Source organism: Lepidochelys kempii, chromosome 3 (genome assembly GCF_965140285.1).
Source record: "Lepidochelys kempii isolate rLepKem1 chromosome 3, rLepKem1.hap1, whole genome shotgun sequence".
In the NCBI taxonomy this organism is placed as follows: Eukaryota; Metazoa; Chordata; order Testudines; family Cheloniidae; genus Lepidochelys; species Lepidochelys kempii.
Genome location: NC_136382.1, coordinates 127,207,999 through 127,230,089, shown reverse-complemented (window position 1 = coordinate 127,230,089; position 22,091 = coordinate 127,207,999). Strand labels below are relative to the sequence as shown.

At 44.4% G+C, this 22,091-nt stretch overlaps 1 protein-coding gene across 6 annotated transcripts in view; it reads left to right on the top strand.

The window, feature by feature from the left end:
* RPS6KA2 (ribosomal protein S6 kinase A2) overlaps positions 1 to 22,091 on the top strand; it is a 476,226-nt gene that overhangs the window by 289,254 nt on the left and 164,881 nt on the right. For all 6 annotated transcript variants that reach the window (XR_012158128.1, XM_073337900.1, XM_073337901.2 and 3 more), the window contains one exon: positions 21,494 to 21,610. Coding sequence is in view for 5 of the 6 variants with exons in the window: in XM_073337900.1 (XP_073194001.1) it covers positions 21,494 to 21,610 (117 nt within the window). In the remaining variant the exon portion in view is untranslated. The remainder of the gene's footprint in view (positions 1 to 21,493; positions 21,611 to 22,091) is intronic.

Below are 22,091 nucleotides of genomic sequence, written 5' to 3'. Positions count from 1 at the left end.
CGTCTGGGGGGGGGGGGGGTAGGAAAAAACAAGGGGAAATAGGTTACCTTGCATAATGACTTAGCCACTCCCAGTCTCTATTCAAGCCTAAGTTAATTGTATCCAATTTGCAAATGAATTCCAATTCAGCAGTCTCTCGCTGGAGTCTGGATTTGAAGTTTTTTTGTTGTAATATCGCAACTTTCATGTCTGTAATCACGTGACCAGAGAGATTGAAGTGTTCTCCGATTGGTTTATGAATGTTATAACTCTACAGCATCCCTGTGCTTAAGCTGAGGTTAGGGTTGCCAATTCTGGTCAGATGTATTCCTGGAGATTTCATCACATCCTATGATCTCAAATGAAAAATTAGTCTTTAATTTTTGGAGACTCCAGGACAATCGTGAAAGGTTGGCAACCCTAGCTGAGACCATTCAATTTCAGTACAATAGAAAACAAATCTTAGTATATTCCACACAGATGAGCATGAGGTAAAACATTAATATATCTAGAAATGAACTTTGGGATTTAGCAATATTACATGCATAGGCCTCCAAATTAAAACATAGTGGTAAAATATGTGTGGTTTTGTGATTAGGACTGGGAGTCAGGAAAATAAGCTTTTATTCCTGGCTCGGCGAGACTCATTACATGAGCATGTGCAAGCAACTTAACCATACTGCACCGCAGGTGCCCCATCTGTCCAAGTTCATATTTACTTCCCTCATAGGATCTTGTGAGGCTAAATTAATGTTTGTGATGGAAGATGCTGCAAATGCACACAGAATTATTGTTAAGGAAAAATGGAATGTGGACTAATGTACCCTCCCCACCCAAAATGCAAAAGGTGCAGCCCACACATGTATTTTAACATTCTAAAGAACAACCTCATAAGAATTCAATAACAATAGTTACAGCTAATCAATCAAAGTAAATTTGTGTGACAGTTTAATACAATTTGTAACTTTTTTTTTTTTAGAAATGTGACTAATTCCTGGTTTCTGCTGACCCAAATTAGGTCAGCATAGCAGGCACTTAAATGATACAGTAACTGAGGTGCACTCCAATAGAAAATGGTGGCAGGGTATTCCCTGGGGAAAGCAATGAACAAAGCATCTGAAGAGACAAAGGGAAACAATTTTTTCATTGTTTTATAGATGCAGTTGCAAATCATGAATAGTCTTCTTTCACAGCAAGTGGCTTTGGGGCTTCTGGGAATTAGCGGCCAGTGGAGTAATTCTCTGGGTTTGATTGTTGAAGCATTTTCCAATGACAATGGAAACTTTGAAGAGACTTTAATTTTACATGGGGTAGGGGGGAATGGAAGCAAAGTGCTGTACTATATAGGCTGATTCTCAGTCACCTTGGTCATGTGTTCACCTTGCATATCCAAATAGTATGTGCTTGATTCATGAGCTATATTAACTAGATTACTTGGAATTCTGATTAATAAAACCTGATGAGCTGTACAGTTCATCAACTTAACATTCACTTGAATTAGTTCTGAATGAGTGGAATTTGATAAAGTTGCATGTTATGAAGCTGCAGCATCTGTCTGCGTTCTATATGAGGAACTTTCAGTCAGGGTGCAAGGCTGGATACTTGTGGAAAAATCTCAAAATAGGGAACATATTTTCTGTATATCCTCTCCATGTTCCTGATTACATGCCCTTGTAGTTCTAACTATCTGGGACATTTCTTAGGGATTCTATTTACAGCTCCTCTTTCAGTAATAGTGTGTCCTAGGACTGAACTCTTCTGGCACTGAAAATTGCTAAAGCATAAATGGGTAGCATGTTGGAGCTTCCTGTATTCAGGATGCCATGCAGGGGAATTCAGAATTCCCCTCTGCAGATATTAATGTCAGGAATAAATGGCCAAGGCTTATTTTTGTGGAATTAAAAAGAGTGGATGGCATTTCTCCTTGGAGGGAGGATGTTTGCTGAAGGAAGGTGTTGGAATTGTGGTTTATTTTTAGTGCTCCCTTTTCAGGAAGGCTTGCAATAAAGCCATTTACCTGGTTCAACAGCATTGCCTGAGACTGGTGCAGTCAGCCATTAAGAGACCAAGGACCTGCTTCTTCAGTGAGAAAGGATTACAGAGTTGAATACAACCACCACATAGGGCAAGACCAAGTTACTGACCTACTGTGAGCTTAGTCGTCCCCACCCTGCCACACCTGTCAGAATTGGAGGGAAGAGCTTAAAAAGGGAAAACACAGCACAGTTGGTGGCAGACTGGAAAGGGGAGTGGACTTCTGGTCTTCAGCTCCTGGCAAGCGGGCTGGCTGAAGTCTGGAACTTCTCCGATGATTGCTGCCCAATGCTGAATCCACTTTTGATGGGACTATTTTTCCTTAGTTGCCTGTGAGGCTAGTTGGGGCCACAGGTTAGCAGACTTGACTAAAGGAGGAAATCCTTGTCCCACCTGTGGGACAACTCATTTGTGTTCATTTCTTTTAATGTTTGTTGACAACCCTGGAAGAGGCATACTGTCCAGGGCTCAGCCATAAGACAGATCCCATTACTACTAGGCTGTCCTGATGGAATATCTGGACATTGCAGAGCAGCAACCTGGGTGAGTGCAGGGGCGTGGCAAAGGTCCTAGGGGGCACCCTGCTGAAGGAGCTTAGTGATACTCACATTACAGCCAGATCCACAAAGGGACTTAGGTGCCTAAAGCCCACTTTTAGGCCCAATTGCGGTTCCCAAAACTGCTGCTTGGCTGCCACTTAACCTTGTAGATGCCCGAACTCACTCAGCACTGAAGCTTTTGCCTCTGAACATGCACACTTCTGCCTCAGGGAGGTGCCCAGATGCCTATCTCACACCTAAGTCCCAGTACGATCCTCAAGCCAGGGGAAGATAGGTATTTCCCCTCCTATCTTGTCTGTGAGGACCAATCCAGTAGGTGTACCCTGAGTATTTCTAACTCCACATCACACAGCCAGGGAGGGAGGAGGCAGCAGCCTTCCTTACAACCTTAAATCCGGTGGTTAGAATACTCACACTGGTTGTGAAAGATCCCCCATTTCAAATCCCTCCTCTGCCTGATGAGAAGAGACTTGAACAGAGATTTCACACCTCCCAGGTGAGTACCCTACCCACTGGGCTACAGGTTATAAGAAAAGCAGTGGGTAGGGTACCATCCACCATCTCTCCTCCACCCCCCCTCCCCAACAAAAAAATTTTTTGCATGGAGTTAGGTGGGTACCTAAGCTTTTTTTTGAGAGAACAGCTTATTTAGGTATCTAAACTGCCTGATTTCTTGAAGAGGGATTCCTAGCTGAGGATCGCAAACAAAGATCAGCACCTTCCTACAGCCCTGGTTTGGGCACTGAACTCAGAGGAGCAGGGCTTATAACATACCTCTTATCAGCATCTCTCATTGGATTGCTTAGGCAGCTCCCTGGCTTTTGTGGATCACAGTCTCAGATGCCCATCTCTCCCCATTCATTGTATAGGGGCCCTACATGCCTGAGTCAGACATTGTGGGTCCCAGTGATTTTTCAAAGTGCCTAGAAGTTAGGCCTTGCAGCACTGGAGTCCCTTTGTGGATCCAGGCTTAGTGACTACTCCTATTAGTTGGGACTCCTCTCCTTTGTTTGGGCTTCCAGAATCGGGCCCCAACTGTATCTGCCCTGTGACCATATGGTAGTTGAGCAGTTAGCAACCTAGGTAATTTTCAGTGGACTTGACATGCACATGGATCAGTACTTTATCTATTTAGAACCCTATCACAAACCCATATAAGTCAATGAGAGTCTTTCCAGAGTTTTTGGATGAGGCCTTTAATTTGCTGACTGGATGTTTGTTTTCTTTACTGCTTAATATTTAGCAAAAAGAAATGTAGAAACTCCTCATATTTACAAAAGAGGCAACAGTGCTAGCTGAGTAAAAAGGGCATAATTTGTTGCCCCACTTATCTCATTTTGTTGATTAGCTGCAACAGATGCTGATGCCCAATTCACTTCTTAATATAGTAAATTTGGCACATTTGATAACTCCTCCTCTTCTTGTACCATCTTCAACAGACCTTAATTAACTGGTACTGTGCCATAATGACAAACATGAGTTGTTTTCACTAATGGCACATCTTGCATTAGCCATCTGCATCCTTCTTTTGTATTTCTTTTGAAGGGCCTGATCCTGCTAATTCTCACTCACACAAAGCAGTGCTTTCCGACACCTCTGCTCACACTGGAAGCAACGGGACTACAACTATGAATAAGGACTACTCATATGAATAAGGCTTTGTAGAACGGGGTCCCTTATTTACAATATTGATCCTGAGCAGAGCCAGGCAAGATTTTTTCTGAACGAATACTTTTTGTTGAAAAATGCAGTTTGGGTTGACCCAAAACTCTATGTGCAATTCTCATGATGAGAACAATAACTGCCTCTGAGTTTAAAGAGAGATGAGTAGCCAGAACTTGAGAGGATTACTGAGTCCAAATTGGTTTCCACGCTTGTGTTGCAAAACAGCTGTGGCTGATGAGTGATACATCTGCTCCTCCCTCAGAGCTTTGGCCCCAGTTCTGTTGTGGCTTTGACCGACACCTGGGCCTGCTGGTGTCAGTGGTTTTGACTAAAGCCTTCATCACAAAGAAATTTATTGTGTTTAGGGCAGGATTAAAAGACAGGTTCCCTGATAGTAACAAAAAGCAGCTTTGTCTGGGGTGTCCCAAATACGGCACTCTGTTTAGCTGGCATTCTGAAAGTAGGGCTACATCCATATAAGCTGTACTGTTGCTCTTTGCTCTTAATCCTTCTTTGTGCAATGTAGGAGCAGGAGCTATATTTAGAGTGTCAACAGAAAAACAGAACAGGAGGAAGACCTGGAGTCTGTGCCCACTCTTTTCTTTCTGCCTGAAAAATTAACCCAATCAAGAAATCCAAAATGTGTTTTGTGACTGCTCAGCAACTAGGAGGATTGTGTATAGTCTGCTGTCTCACAGCTTTTAATTCCATTAACCGTTCTGCAGTACAGTTTGTATCGACGATTCTATACCAAATAAAGTTTCACTGTGCAGTGTACATTTATCTTCCTTGAGGCTCTAATGGAACACATTCATGTTTCTGTATTTTCAGAGACACCCAGTTTTAAGGTCTCCAATTGAATTAACCTATTAGACAGTATTTTACTGTTCCTTCTATTTCTGTCTTTCTGCCTGGGTGCATCACCCTGTGGTTCAGCTGGCTGAGAGTAAGGGCAGGGTGGAACCTGCAGTCCTCCTTCCACAGGGTGCTGCTTGGGAGACTGGAGAGGCTACTTCATCCATTGGGGCTGCATTAACCTTGATGGAGCAGCTCCGTGACCAGGAGGAGGATTTGTCCTTCCTGCACATCTACCTAGGCTGGCAGGGCTACTTGGGTCAGGTGATGGGTCCTGTATTTGTCCTTTAACGCATAGGAACAACTATACTAAGTTTCGCCACAGATCGAGCGCGCTCTCGCTTTCTCTGCCATGTTTTTACCTTGAAGATGGCAGCTGTGTTCTCGGAAAAGCTTGTGCATTTAAACTTCTCATTTGGTTCTGTAAAACCACTGGGAGTATTTCAATCCTTTTATCTAACTTTCTAGTAGTTAGATACCGTGTAGATTTGCTGCAACAGGTGTAAGCTACAGTAGAAAAGAGTCAAATATTTTTAGGCTAATTAAAAATACATGGCGCAGACCTGTTGATCTTGGTTTGACATTCTACAAGATTTGCAGGAGTGCAAGGAAATCCTTGTAGGGTGGAGTGCACTGTAGTGAAATGGTTCTTAATCTGGAATGCTTGATGTTTTAAAGCACTGGAGGATAGCATGCTATAACAGATTGAAGGAAAGGGATTCCCTTCCATTGACTTCATGGGCTTTGCTTTCAATGGCAATTCCGTGCATTAAGTGACTGCAGAATGGAACCCACAGCACCTGGTTCTCATTTACATTAAAGGTGGCAGTGTAAAGGAATTTTAGGGATTCTGCTGACAGATGATCGCAAAAGCTACAATCAGGCTCTCTGTTTTAAACCCAGGTTTAGCATCTCTCTAAGCAGAGCAAAATTGGTGAGCCTTTCAATCCGCAGGCTTACTCTAAAAGCCAAGAAGTATTTTATCTGGAAAGGTTGGAAAAAACTACTTTTGAGTTACAAGTCATTAAAACGTATGTAGATATGATATTTTGACTTGTCGAATGCCACTTTGTGTCCTTCTAGCTCACAGTCAGCTTATTATTATCCCTTCAAACTTGGAAAGAGCATCAACGTGTTTAGAGAATGTACATTGGACCCTCGCTAGAACGCGGGATTTGGGATCCATGCGCGGGACTGCGTTAAAATAAATTCCAATTAAAGGAATTAAATTTTGGATTCATGGCCGCGACCGCATTATATGCAAATTTGCGGTATATAGATGCATGTTCTAGCAAGGGTCCAGTGTATTGCATCTTAATTTGTTAGGTTTCAGAGTAACAGCCGTGTTAGTCTGTATTCGCAAAAAGAAAAGGAGTACTTGTGGCACCTTAGAGACTAACCAATTTATCTGAGCATAAGCTTTCATGAGCTACAGCTCACTTCATCGATGAAGTGAGCTGTAGCTCACGAAAGCTTATGCTCAGATAAATTGGTTAGTCTCTAAGGTGCCACAAGTACTCCTTTTCATCTTAATTTGTAAACATTGAGCCAAATTCTGAGTCTGACAGCATACAGGAGAATTTCCCTCAGTGCAAGATGCTGCAGTATCGGGCATAGGGGCCTGTCAGAGTGAAAGGGGGAATGTCAGTGGTACCTTTGTTTTATGGCTGTTATGGGCTGCAGAGTGACCCACAGGCAGAAGTAAGAAGTTACTGTAAGTTAAAGCAGAGGGTGTTCTTGAACCATACAATGTGATTCTACACACGCTTACTGTGGGCCTAATCCAAAATCCAGTGAAGTCAATGGGACTCTTTGCATTGATTTCAAGCGGGGTTGCATTAGCCCTATATAAACTTTTGGTGCATTTGAATATTGCTCTTTTGCACACTTGAATACAGAGGCAGGGTTTAGATTGTAATTTTCCTTGGTGTATATACATTAAAGTTATCAAAGATTTTTGTATATTAATATTTAGGAAATTGGCATTACTGTGTAACATAAATGGCATTTGAATCTTACAACAGTGAAACTAATAAAAAGTTAAACTCCTCAAGGTCCTATTCAGCAGAGAGCTGTCAAATTATTTTCCTGGTTTTTGTTTTTTCAATACAAAAACAAAGTTTGCTCACAGTACATGCTCTTCTACAAGGACTGCCAAGATTTATGCAAAAAAGTCACCTTGTCTGAGATGAGACTAAAGTTCTCAACCATCTTTAAAAGGGGTTTCTGAGCATCTGGAGGGATTGCCTGCATTTTGTTCTAGTTTCAAAATTTAAAAAAATCTTGTTCTTTGATGGATGATTCCTGGTAAGTGTGTAGTAATATACTTGGTAAATTAAAACCTTTCTGCCTCTGCAGAAAAGAGGCTGTGTGGTTGAATATAACAAGCAAACTGCTCCCTCAGAGAAATACAATGTGAATCACTGAGTTATGTAAACTATGCTGAAGGGCTTCTTACTAATTCACAAAGCTGCAAAATGTAGAGGACCTTTGCTGGACCACATTTCCAACAGATTATTGTGCTATAAATCTGTTTTTATATGTGCATTTGTACTTGCATGTGAATTTGGGTAACAGCATGCAATCCTTAAGCACTGTAGGTAACTACTTGTACAAATAATGATCTGTGTTTCTCATGCAGGTGCAGTAAAGGTACACACATACAGGTCCAGACATGCATGAATTTTGTGTGCTAATCTTAGCATTCGTCAGCTGAACATTTCTCCTTGTAACTGGAACCTAGTTTGAAGAGGTGTTGTCAGATATTTTTTTGCATCTCTTTAATTTTACCTTTGAGAGCACAGTGTAAGACAACAAAATGAAATTAGTTCATAAGTAAATAGGCAACGCAGTGGTATGCAGAGAACCCATTTGTATTTTTGCAATGTTGTCTAGCTCATGTTGATCAAGAAATATTATGAGTAACCACTGGAATGTTGACTACAAGCTAAACTGTCATACCCCTTACAGGGGAGCAAGGTCCTCGCCCTCTCTTACTCCCTTGCTCTGCCTTGTTCAGATTTCAGGCCTGAATACGGTGCAGGGTGGGAGAAGAGGCTGCATGCCTGGTACCGCCCTTACCTCTGCTCCACAAGCAAATGGGCAGAGAAGACCAGGGATTGGAAGGAGCCTTGGTTCATGTGTGCACACTCTCTCTTGCTCACTGGCAAGAATAGTTGACTATATGCACAGATAGTAAACTGCTGCATTAAAAAGGGTGTAGTAACTTATTCCTTCCCTAGATCGAGTAGGGAGCAAGGCAGGAATTGTGGCTCTGGGAGGCTTCTGGGTCAATGCAGCTACACGCTGCCCCTCACCCAGGCAGATGGGTAAAATTACAGTCTAGCCTCCTGTGGTCAGGTGTAAGCCATGTCTCCAACTGTGACATTTTCTTACTGATTCTGAACTGTACTAAAAATGAATTGTTCACTAATGACAGGCAGGGATCTGAAACTGGACTAAATGGGTGGCTACAGCAAATGATACTGTCCTCTTGAGTATTCTCACTTTCTGTGTTTATCCATGTCTATCCTTCTCTTGAATATATAGACAAGACTGAATAAAGGCCAAATCCTGATCCTATTGAGCTCATTGGGAAACTTGCCATTGACTTTAGTGAGATCAGCACTTGGCCCCTAGAAGAGATGACTCAACTCTGCAGGGATGGACTTCCCTATTGTGCTGTTTTATAGCTCTCTGAGCGTGCACGTGCACAGGATAGGGCAAAGTGCAATGATATTTTTCTAGTGATTGTTGTGATGTGATAAACCTCTTACAATTTACATAGCACCTTTTCATCCTGTGTGGCTTTACCGACGTATATATAAAATTGTCCAGCACTAAATATTACCAGCTCTAGACTGCCTGCCTGCCCCCCACCAGATATCTCAGGCCTCTTCAGAAAAGAAATCTGGACAAATACCACATGTAATTGAAATCACTGGGTGGGGAGAAAGTAAAACTCCCTGAGTTGGGGCCAGTTCACTTCCTCGCTTAAGAAAAATCCCATGGGGACAGGGTCAGGGAAGGCAGGTGAACTGAACCTCAAAATTTTCGAGGAAGCATGGCCTCTTCCATGGTGCTGAGGAGGGGCTTTAGAGCAGGCAGTGCATGAGCTTCCACCTCAGCAGAAGTAAAAGCCATTTTGCAGCAATGGTTGCATTTTCTTGTGGCTCTCTGTGCTTTGTCTTCCCGTCCAGGTCTCCTCTCCTTGTCCCCCTCCCCAACATGGCATGAGCTCTGTTACAGTTGGCAGAGTTCCATGTGATTGCTCATTGACAACCATGGAGGGATTCTGCAGGCAATAATGCTGCTCTCTAAGATATGTGTGTGAAAACCTAGGGGTTAAACAGAGGATATAACCACAGAACAGCTAGTCCCGTGCTCCACTTACTGCTGAGCCCACAAAGCACCAAAACAGGAGCATCTGTACAGGCGGGGGAAGCAGGTTTGTTTAATTTTTGGTGGTGCCCAGAATGGGTCTAGTCCCCCCCACCCACCTGCCCTGTAAGCAGATATATATTTTATTAAATGTAAAAATAGACTGGAAACCGTAAGCGTTTAACAGTTGCCCTTTATTGCACAATATCACTATCCTAAGAAAAAATTATTTAACTAAGAATATCAATGTTATTAATACTCTGTTGAATACGGAAACAACCAAGCACTCCTTGATCAACAATCCTCAAAAGCGAATCCTTTCTAAAATTAAAGCAAATATAGGGTTAGAGTTGTTGTTAGTGGTCCTACAAATCAAGAATTTGTTGCTGGGATAAAATGAAGCTACAACACACCGGCGCCACAAGATTTCAAGAGTCAATTAAAAGTAGAAAGTCAGAAGCAGCACTCGCCTGCTTCAATACATTATATCTTTGTTGTACCTGTTGTGACGAAGTGGGAACGTTCTTAATGTTTTCTCTGAATACTGTGTGGGTGCCTCAGTTTCCCCTATGCATTTCTTAAGGATCTAGGAGGTGGGATAAGGGGGTGTGATTGTTGTAGAGCCCTAGAGAGCCGGTGTGATGCTGTCTGCCACACCTCGCTGCAGGAGGTGCACGTCGGCCCAGGCGGGGCTCCTGGGGAAGACAAAGGGCCCTGCACCCCAACTCCACAGTCAGACGTGACTCTCAGCCAGCCAGTAAAACAGAAGGAACACAGTATAAAACAGAGCTTGTTGTAGGTACAGAAAACAGGACCCCTCAGTCAGTTCCAGCTTGGGGGATGGGGAGCCCAGACCCTAGTTCTGGGCCTCTCCCCGTTTTCCCAGCCAGTTCCAAAATGACACTGCCTCCAGCCCCTCCTCTGACCTTTTGTGTCTTTTTCTGGACAAGGAGACCACCTGATCTCTTTGTACTCAACACTTTCAGTTGGCACCTTGCAGGGGAGGGGCCCAGGCCATCAGTTGCCAGAAGACAGAGTGTCGGCCATTCTCTCTGTAGACAGCATCACCCTGGCCCTCTAGGGCTCTACAACAATCACACACCCTTATCCTACCACCTAGATCCTTAAGAAATGCATAGGGGAAACTGAGGCACCCACACAGTATTCAGAGAAAACATTAAGAACATTCCTACTTCATAATACCTGTATACAACCAATTATATATTTTAAAGGGTGTAAAATCAAGTATTGTGCTAAACACAATCATACCCCAAACTGATCGCCAAATTTAAGTTGCGTGTTTTCCCCCTCAGCTGAGAGCTCTGGGGTGGGGCTGGGGATGAGGGGTTCACACTGAGGAGGGGGCTCAGGGCTGGGACTCAGGTTTGGGGTGCAGGCTCTGGGGTGGGGCAGGGCCAGGGACAAGGAGTTTGGGGTGCAGACAGGCTGCCCCAAGACTAGGGTCAGAGAGGACTCTTTTTTTTTCCTCCCCGCCGGCAGCAGGAAGCTCCGGGTGATGGACCCCTCCTCTTCTCCCCCCCCCCCCGGCAGCACACTCACTCTGCACATGATCCTAGGGCCCCACTCAGGTCCAGGAAGCCCCCTCGCCTCCCCTATGGTGGGTACTGGGGGGGCTGCCATCATGTGTGGCCTCCCATGCTGCTGCCCCTGACCATAGCCTCATTGGGGGTGGGGGATGGGGCTGCCCCTTGCCCAGTGTGGGGCAGGAGTGGTGGTTGCAGGGATGGCGGGGAGAGGGGCAGATCACAGGATCAAATACTCACCGAAGCCCCAGCAGCTATTCAGGTGAGTGAGGTCCCCTCCTGGTGGAGGGGGGGGGGGGAGAAACAGGGCTGCCAAGCACGTGGGTGCCGCCTCCTCCCCCTCCCCTGGTGCAGCAGTCAGCTGCCTGCCTCAAACTGCTGCCCGTGTCTCTTGTTACCACAGGCAACAGCAGCTGGCAGCTGCACAGGCAGGCAGGGATGCTCTGGGGAGGGGCACTCTGAGGCCGCGGGGGGTGGGGGGGTCGCATGGGCGGCGGCAGGTGGGGCCAGGGGAGAGACCCAGCTCCAAATATTGGTGGAGCAGGGCCCCAGGCTCTGAATATTCCTGGTGCCAGGGCTCCACGAGCCCATATAACTCGCCCCCTATGTGTACAGGGACGCTATTTAGGGAGGGCCCCCTCTCCCCCAGTTTCATACCTGAGGTCTGGTCACAGAGCAGCCCTAGCCCCAGACTGAGCTTTTAACTGCAACACAGCTTGAGTGTGATATGTGATGAATTCTGTGCTGCCCCAGCTTCCACCCTTGGGGCAGGGAGTTTGTTTTATAAACAGAGGCAGAGTGATTGATTAAGATAATAAAAGGCTTGTCATTAAATTAAATAAGGATCCTTAGATGATCCTGGAAGCATTGCCAGGCACTCTAGTTAAAAGATAGAAAACAAAGGGTAGGAATAAATGGTCGGTTTTCAGAATGGAGAGAAATAAATAGTGGTGTCCCCCAGGGGTCTGTACTGGGACCAGTGCTGTTCAACATATTCCAAAATGATTTGGAAAAAGGGGTAAACAGCAAAGTGGCAAAATTTGCAAATGATACAAAACTACTCAAGGTAGTAAAGTCCCAAGCAGACTGCAAAGTGTTACAAAGGACTCTCAGAAAACTGGGTGACTGAGCAACACAATGGCAGATAAAATTCAGTGTTGATAAATGCAAAGTAATGCACATGGCAAAATAAAATCCCAACTATACATACAAAATAATGGGGTCTAACTTACATGTTGTTCGTCAAGAAAGAGATCTTGGAGTCATTGTGGATACTTCTCTGAAAACGTCCACTCAATGTGCAGTGGCAGTGAAAAATCTAACAGAATACTGGGAATCATTAGGAAAGGGATAGATAATACGACAGAAAATATCATATAAACCCCTGGTATGCCCACATACTGAATATTGTGTATGGATCTGGTCACCCCATCTCAAAAAAAATATATTGGATTTGGAAAAGATACAGAGAAGGGCAACCGAAATCATTACGGGTACGGAAATTATATCCGTGTGAAGAAAGATTAAAAAGACTGAGACTTTTCAGCATAAAAAAGAGATCACTAAGGGGGGATATGATTGAGGGTTATAAAATAATGAATGGTATGGAAAAATTGAACAAGCAAGTGTTCTTTACTCTTTCACATAACACAAGAACTAGGGGTTGCCCAATGAAATTAATAGGCGGCAGATTTAAAACAAAAAGTATTTCTTCCCAGGATGGGCAGGGATGCAACACCGTGCTCTGAGTGTCCATAGCCTCTGTTTGCCAGAAGCTGGGAGTGGGCAGCAGGGGATGAATCACTTGATTTCCTGTCATGTTAATTCCCTCTGAAGAACCTGGTATTGTCCACTGTTGGAAAACAGGATGCTGGGCTAGATGGATCTTACCCAGTAATGAGCTGCCAAAATCTTAACCGTTTCCCTCCCCACCCCATGAGGGGGTTGTGACCCCCCCCCCGCCTTCCCTCCGGACCCCTGCCTCATCCACCCCTGTCCCCTGACTGCCCCCAGAACTGAGCAGGAGGGTCTCATGGGCCACCGTAGTGGGTGCCCACTCCGCCCCTAAGACCCAGAGGGACCTGCCGGGGGGCGAGGTGGGAAGTCCCAGTGGTGCTTACTTGGGGCAGCTCCCAAGAAGCATCCGGCAGGTCCCTCTGGCTCCTAGGGGCGGGGCAGCTAGCTGAGGGGTGCAAAGGGAGCAGCCGCTCCCCCCACTGATCACATCAAAAGTAGCACCTTAGGTGCCGACTCCATGGGTGCTCCAGGGCCGGAGCACTCACAGGGAAAATTTGGTGAGTGCAGAGCACCCACCAGCAGCTCCACACCGCACCTGGCCCCAGCTCACCTCCGCTCTGCCTCCTCCCCTGAACACGCCACCCCACTCTGCTTCTCCACCCCCCCTCCCCCTGGCTTCCCATGAATCAGCTGTTAGCGCGGGAAGCCTAGGAGTGCTGAGAAGCAGGCGGTGGCTTCGCGCTCAGGCCCAAGGAGGCGGAGGTGAGCTGGGGCAGGGAGCGGTTCCCCTGCGCACCCCCCGGGTTACCCGCTGCGGCGTGGGTGGCCCTTCTCGCACCCCCCCACCCCAGCTCACCTCCGCTCCGCCTCCCTGGGCCTGAGCGTGAAGCCACTGCCTGCTTCTCTACCCTTCCCAGGCTTTTCACGCGAACAGCTGATTCGTGGGAAGCTGGGGCAGGGCGGGGCGGGGTGGGGAAGCAGAGGTGGGCGGTGTGTTCAGGGGAGGAGGCGGAGCAGAAGTGAGCTGGGGCAGGGTGGGGAGGTACCGGTGGGTGCTCTGCACCCATCAAATTTTCCCTGTGGGTGCTCCAGAACGGCCACACTGGGTAAGACCAATGGTGAGCTGGAGCCGGCTAAAGTTCTTATATAGAACCTAGATATATCGGCCCCCACCTAAACCCTGGATTTGTGCTGGAAATGGCCCATCTTGATTATCATACACATTGTAAGGAGAGTGATCACTTTAGATAAGCTATTACCAGCAGGAGAGTGGGGTGGAGGGAGATTTTTTCATGTTCTGTGTGTATAAAAAGATCTTCTACGCTTTCCACAGTATGCATCCGATGAAGTGAGCTGTAGCTCGCGAAAGCTTATGCTCAAATAAATTGGTTAGTCTCTAAGGTGCCACAAGTACTCCTTTTCTTTTTGCGAATACAGACTAACAGAGCTGTTACTCTGACACCTCGCCATTGTAACCCATTAGATCCCAATTCCTTCCCAGAGCTGAGATAGAACCCAGGAGCCCTGATGGGGTCTCTCCAGAGTTAGTAACAAAATAAGAACATATATTAAAATTTTAAACCTAACCAGAGTGCTCCTTAAGTGACTTGCCCCAAGATGTCAGAACATGTTAGTATTCAAGCTGAGTGGGTCTAATATTTATTTAATTTTCTTTCTTTTATATAGGCATTAGATACGGTGCTCCTGTCAGCTAACTGCTAAGCTATCTGTCAAAAAACTAGAGTTTTCAGGTGCCTAAATGGCCCTTGGAATCACAATTAAAGTTGCCGCACCCCCCACCCCATCTGAAATGGTGCCCCTGGATCTGTACCACCTATGGCTACAAGGAGAAGGCAACTGCAGTCTCCCATTTCACAAAGTCAGACTGGGTTCCCTCTGCAAATTCTGCATTCCTTGTGCACCCAGAAGTCTTGCTCACTTCATTGGGAGTTTTGGGTGAATGATGGAAGGTGGGATCAGGCCCTAAATCACCAACATCCCTGTCCTATGCAAGGCACATGAAGCATAGAAATGTAGGGCTGGAAGGAACCTTGAGCGGTCATCAAACCCATTTGCACCCCATCCCTCCCCAGAACTGACGCAGTATCAAATATACCTAGACCATCCGTGACAGGTTTATCTAACCTCTTCTTATACAGACGCTCTCCGGGTTATGCAAGACCCGACTTACACAAATCTGCACTTACGGAAAAAGTTCTGTAAGCTAGAAATAGGAGGTGGGGTTGGTGGCGTTTTTGTTTGTTTTTTGTGGGTTTTTTTTTGCCTAACATTTCCGACTTACGCAAGGCGTTTCAGAATGATTGCATAAGTCGGGGAGCTAGGGTGACCAGAAAGCAAACGTGAAAAATCGGGACAGGGGATGGGGGGTAATAGGAGCCTATATAAGAGAGAAACCCAAAAATCGGAACTGTCCCTATAAAATTGGGACATCTGGTCACCCTACGGGGAGCGTCTGTAAACCTTCAATGATCGGGATTCCACAGCTTCCCATAGTAACCTATTCCAGTACTTAGCTATCCTTGTTAGATTTTTCTAATAGCTAACCTAAATCTCCCTTTCTGCAAACTAAGCCAGTTACTTTTTGTCCTGCACTTAGAGAACATGTATTTGGTGAACTGTCCTCTTCATAACAGCCTTTAACGTATTTGAAAACTGTTATGTCCCTCCTCATCCTTCTCTTCTCTAGCTTAAACATGCCCAATTTCAACCTTCTCTCATGAGTCACAGAAGCACTCTCTGTTACTTTTTCAGGGGTGCAGGCTCATCTCCCTCTGTGTTTCTATTGTTCCATCACATGCTTTCCACAAACAGACAGGAACATCCATTTCACTTGAAGAATCGTAGATCTCTGGCACAAACACACACATTTACAGAAGATTTAACTCCATTCAGGCATTCCCTTTAGTGTGCTGAAGGGACGTGTCAGCTGGGAGTTAGAGGACTGGGTGCTGTACACATGACTGAATCATGACCATTTCATTTTTATATTCTCCCAACTGGACGGATCAAAACTCAGCGTGAAGATTCTGCTCTTGATCTTTTTCAGGGTAAAACCCTCTAATGGGACCAGATCTTACTTCAAATATTGCTTTGCCTCATCCTCAAATTTGGATGTTGTAAATCTGGCTGAGGAAGGGTTAGACAATGCACATGTCATTTGCATCTGGTCAACGTTCAGCCAATAACTTGTCCCATATGTGGGACACCATTGCACATGTTTTCTCAGTTCAGCATGCATTCTTGTAGTCGTGAAACATAAAAAGATTTCTGCAGCCTACCTGTGCACAGTGAGAACTATCTGAACTCTGATCCACAATCTCAGAGCCACAGTTGTGTGAGTGGTAAAATGACACTTATGATGTTCAGCATGATTCTGCTAACTTTAATGACATTGATCTGCAAATGATCCCACTTCTTTTGGTGGGACTGGTACAGAGTGGAATCTCTAGCCCCGGTGTAGCTGCATTGTTGCAAACCCCTACCGCAGATATGCCACACCAATGTGAACTGTGGCTTGCACCTGTGTAACGTATCCCAGGTGAACCACAGAGTGGGGACCCATGAAACTAAACCGAAGGTGTTACTCAATGTGGGAAAAAGTCTGGGAGACTCTGACCCTAAAGCTTGCACTCCTCCAATTTGGTGTTAACTGTATCCAAGAAAACAGGTTCCCTAGGAAGTGCTGTATATTGTGCCCCATCTTGGTTTAACAATGGGAGCATTCAGCAGACATAAATTATAGAATGTTGGAACCAATAACAAACAATATAACCATGCAAAATGTGTTTTTTCTACCAGGAAAGAAACACAAATATTGTTGGAGTCGCGTGTCCCGTCCGTCGTCTCCCCTCCCCCCACCCCCACCCCCCCAGCCGTGTACTGAGAATATAAAAATGAGGTAGTCTGGGTAAGGCCGGATTTACACCTTGTGCGCCCCTAGACACCCCAGTGGCCAGGAGTGGCAGGGGACCTCCACCGCCCGTGGCAGCTTGGAGCTCTGAACCAGCATGGGCAATGGGGGGTACCCCGCCACTTTTAACTTTTAGGTGCCCCACCACACAGCCCCACCACCACAACTACCCAGCACCCTGTCTAGACCCCCCCCCACTTCCCAGCACCCCAACACACACAGACCTCCCCCTTCCCCATCCCCTCACTGCCCAGAGCCTCTCCACAAACCACCCCAGAGACCCATTCTCCCATGCCGTGCCCCCAGCCGCACTTACCAGACTGTAGTCTACATTTTCCAAAACAAGTAGCGATTTTGGGTTCTTATCTTGACATCTGAAAGAAGTTTGATTTTGTTTGTTTGTTTTTTTTCCAGTGGGTACACTCAGTAATTTATGAAAATCCAACTGTTTTAACATGTCTCAAATTTGGCACCTCCACATTCACTAATCGCTTTTGAAAAGCTAGGCCAGCAGACTTGCATACCTAATACAGCTCTACCCTGAACCTTACATGGGTGGGGGTGGGGGGAGGGACGCTAGGGTAGATAGGTCAGGCCCAAGATGGGCCAGCCTTACTCTGCTGGCACCTCCATCCTTCAGTGCACTTCCCGATATTAATTCTTTTCTAGACAAGACAAGACAAAAACAAAGACAACCTTAACCAGGCTATTTTAACAACTATCATCCAGATGTCAATGACACTTACTGCTGAAGTGAGCTGTAGCTCACGAAAGCTTATGCTCAAATAAATTTGTTAGTCTCTAAGGTGCCACAAGTCCTCCTTTTCTTTTTGTGAAACTCCTGTGTTATATGTCTGTGAACAACACGTGTAGAATACAACTGCTCAGCTCAAAAAAAACACCATTAAACTAACATTTTTTTTCCAAATAATTTTCCTGCTGAAAACCTTTTGAAAACTTCCTGGTTAGTCATGCTTTGGAGTGATGAGCTGCGTGCCCTGTAGTCTGCTTGTAGCATTACGATTTCCTGTCTGAATGCTAGCTATTCAGCAGAATTAAAACACTTCCTTTTACTGATATGATCTCTTTTTGTAATTAGATATAGTTCATATTTTTGTTTTATGTTGTACTTGAATACTGAGTGGGGCCCAGCTGATAGTACTTTTAATATTGTTTTATCCTTCATTCCGGTCTTTGTATCCATAAACTAATCTCTGGGCTGCTAATGCCCTGTGTATCCTGAGCACAAGTAACAATATGATCCTTGTGCTGGCCCTGGCTACCCTGGTTGAACCATCTAGCGAGAGCTGTTATCTCCCCTTATGTAAGAACTGTGCTGCCAAAACGAATGTTTATGGGACTCCTTTCTGTGAGATCCTAAACACCACCACCACCCCCATCTCCTACTGGTTTCAGCTAGAGCTGATGGCAGTCAGCGCCTCACAGGAACTGGCCCTATGACATTATGTAGATAGGACTTAGTGATTTTTACACCATGTTGAATTTAGACAACCTCATACACCAGTATTACTGAATCAGCTTATTTATTTGTATTACTGTAGCACCTATGGGCCCTAGTCATGGACTAAGACCCCGTTGTGCTAGGTGCTATGCAAATGTAGAATACAAAGATGGTCCCTGCCTCAGGAATCTTACCGTCTAAGTAATACTCTTAGACTTTAAGGTCTATGATCATGATCTATGGCTCTACGCTGACCTTCTGGATATTGCAGGCCATAGAATCTCACCCACCCACTCCAGTAAAATAGCCACAGGTTAGGGGTCTACTACAGGAAGTCCTCAAATCATGATTTAAAGACTTCAAGTTACAGAGACTCCACCATTTACTCTAGTTTAAACCTGCAAGAGACCCATGTCCCATACTGCAGAGGAAGGTGGAAAACCCCCCAGGGTCTCTGCCAATCTGATCTGTGGGGGAAATTCCTTCTTGATGCCAAATATGGCATTGAGTTCCCACACACCTGGGAAAGAATTATCTGTAGTAACTCAGAGCCCTCTTTATATAGTATCCCATCACCAGCTCTTGGAGATATTTGCTAGCAGTTGCAGATCAGCTGCATGCCATTGTAGACAGTCTCTTCATACAAAATCAGCCATAATTTTATCAAGCTCAGCTTTGAAGGCCAGTTAAGTTTTTTGACCCCACTGCTCCCCTTGGAAGGCTCTTCCAGAACTTCACTCCTCAGGTGGTTCTAAACTTTCACCTAATTTGAAGCCTAAACTTGTTGATGGCCAGAAGGACTCTGTTAAAGTTCACAGGCATGAGCAATCTATGTGATCTTTGCCCTTCACTTCAATGGGAGGAGGATTAAGCCCGTAAATTTCAGTGTTAATAAAATAACAATTACCGTTTATGCAACAGAGAACCTACTGCAGTGCTGTTCTCCCATTCTTCATCCCTGTTCCTCTAGTCAGGAGACTGCTTATGGAAATTCACAAGCATCCTGTCTTTCCAGTGCTTCAGAGAACATTATGCTTGCTCCCAGGAACAGAATAAGCAGACTTCAAGTAGCTTGACATGCCTTTCAGCATTTGAAACCAAGCCAAACCAAAACAGGATAATCTTCATAGGAAGTGATCTAAACCTCATTGCCTGAGATATTTAACACTGCACTGGACAAGTCAAATGAGCTAATAGACCTTTTCTATCTCTTAATCTATAACTCTCTCATTAAAAATTGGTAGGTCTAATTTTAGTTCTTGGGTGTCCTTTTTAACCATCTTTTTTAGCATTAATTAAGTCTCTTTGTAGTTAATTAAATTGCTGCTTTATTCAAAGTTATGAATTTAATCAATTGCATTATGGTATTCCCAGGAAATAATAGATTTTCTAATGTTCTTTCAGCAAACAAAATTAGCAACACCTTAGCAATTTCAACATATCCCTGTAACTAAATGTCTTGAACTCAAGAGGTTATGTTAAATTTAAAAGCGTAATGTGAAATATGCTCCAGGTTGTAGGCATGTGATACTCATTATCAATCTGAATGGATAGATAGAAAACTCGTGTATAATTTTAATTTGCTAAAGCAGTTTGAATGAACAGGAAACAGTGAGTGAAATCCTAGCCCCATAGACACTGGGAGTTTTGTTACTGACTTCCATGGAGCCAAGATTTCATCCAGAGTGTTTTGGGGACAGAGAAAGTTAGTGAAGAGAGGAGGTACCAGTAGTCTTGGAGATGCCATTTTGATGTGTATATAAAACTAGGGTTAGTTTTTGTTTTAGGTTTGTTTTGATTTTATGCTTTGCCAAAACAAAAACAAGATCCATTTAGATCTGGGTCCCATTTTTCCTATGTACCCAGAGTTCAGGAGTATGGGTAGATGGTTCTGGTTTTCACCCATTTCTATATGAAATAGGTTTGCAAAACCTAAATCACCCATAGTTTTTTGCTAACCTAACTCTAGTTTAGAGCCAATGCTCAAGTTATTCAAACCCCAAAATTTCAGGCGATAATAAAAGCTTTCTTAATCTAGTAGTGATTTTTGTTAAAATATATTTTAATTTTATTTCTTCATTCCATATGATGAGAAAATACAAAAATGGGGAAGGCAACTACAAAATATGAATTACACACAGACAAGGCAGCCACCTAGTATATGGTAATCTAGCCTCCTAGCAAATGCTGTGTGCAAAAGTATAGAATGGCTGCATTGGAAGACACTTGTTAGTGTTGTAGTGATATCAATAAGTTGACTCATATGGATGGTGAGTTGGATGAAATTCTTTTGGGATTCACACTAGATAAAAATGAATATGCTGTGCAAGTCAGAGCTAGGTAAATCTACTTGATACCATGACTTACAGCAAATTTAGGGCCTATTCCTATGATCCTGAGCAGCTCACACAGGTCTTGTGAAGGGTTTTGTGCCATCTCCCCTTCAGTAGACACAATGACAAATCTGTATTGTTACCCAGCATAAGACTGTTCTTCAGATGTAGTGGAGGCAGGACTGGCCAACTCAGGCTCCTGGTCTTGCAAATACTCAAACGTTTAGGTTTGTGCTTAACTTTAAGTACAGATGTTTTCGGGATCAGGAGCCCTGTTCAGTGTCTTCAAAGGATACCCCTCTGCGTTGACAACACAAATATTCCTAAGGAGCCTAGAAAACATGAAGCAGTGGGGCTCATTCCTGGTAGTGGCAGGAGGAATGTATCTTCGTCCTGCTGCTGCCCCACTAGCATGTGGGATTTGTGAATCTTTGTATATGGAAGGTTGCTAGTCGTAACCTTCCATTATTCCTTCAGCTGAACATGCAGAAGCACTATGAGCAAAATCTTCTCTGTCACCCATTTATAGTCTGAGTCTCTCCTTCAAGATGATAGCGCTACAGGTTTTTTTAATGACTGTAAATGAGTCTTTGGACCGAGTCGGGTGTATTTGGAAAGGACTGCACTAGTGGTACTGTAGCACATACACGTAGATCACTGTAACAGACCATAAAGCCTGTGATGAACAGGCATCCTGATCCCAGTTGCTTCAATTATTTACTCCAATGTTTCAATTTACAGGTTCTGTTTTTATCTATTCACATCATGAAGTTTCATAGGCAGAAGCAGTGGGATGCGGACGTCTTACATTCAGACTCAGTGTGCTGCACTGAAAATAAGAAGTCCCGGTGTGTATATACACACTTCATATTTGGCATAGCATATAGTTTATATTTTTCAAAGTTTTGGTATTAAGGATTTAATTGTAGAAACAAGTGTGGTGGGATTTAAATAAATATTGTGTTTTCTTTCACTCACAGTAACAGCTGTGCTTTTCTTTTTTTCTGTCACAGGAAGAAGGTATAGTGAAGGAAATAGACATCAGTCATCATGTAAAGGAAGGTTTTGAAAAGGCAGATTCTTCACAGTTTGAGTTGCTGAAAGTATTGGGGCAAGGTTCCTACGGAAAGGTAACTTTCTACAGTATGTAATGGACCTAATTCCGCTTTAAACAGCACTAGTAGCATCCCATTGAAGTCAATGAAGTTGTGTGGGCAGAAGAGCATATTTGCCATTTACTGGGGTCCTAGGTAAGACAGGTTAGGGGATAATATTTATGGGGCTAGACCCTAAAACATGAATGAGTGTTATGTACTGGTTATAAGAAAAAGAGGACTTTTGGCACCTTAGAGACTGACTAATTTATTTGAGCATAAGCTTTCATGAGCTACAGCTTACTTACTCACGAAAGCTTATGCTCAAATAAATTGGTTAGTCTCTAAGGTGCCACAAGTCCTCTTTTTCTTCTTGCGAATACAGACTAACACGGCTGCTACTCTGAAACCTGTCATGTACTGGTTATGTAATCCACTCCTTGTTGCATTAAACTACCCCCCAGCTGTTCCAGAGGTGGTGATTGTGCTATAATTGCTAGTTAGGGGACACTGGTTG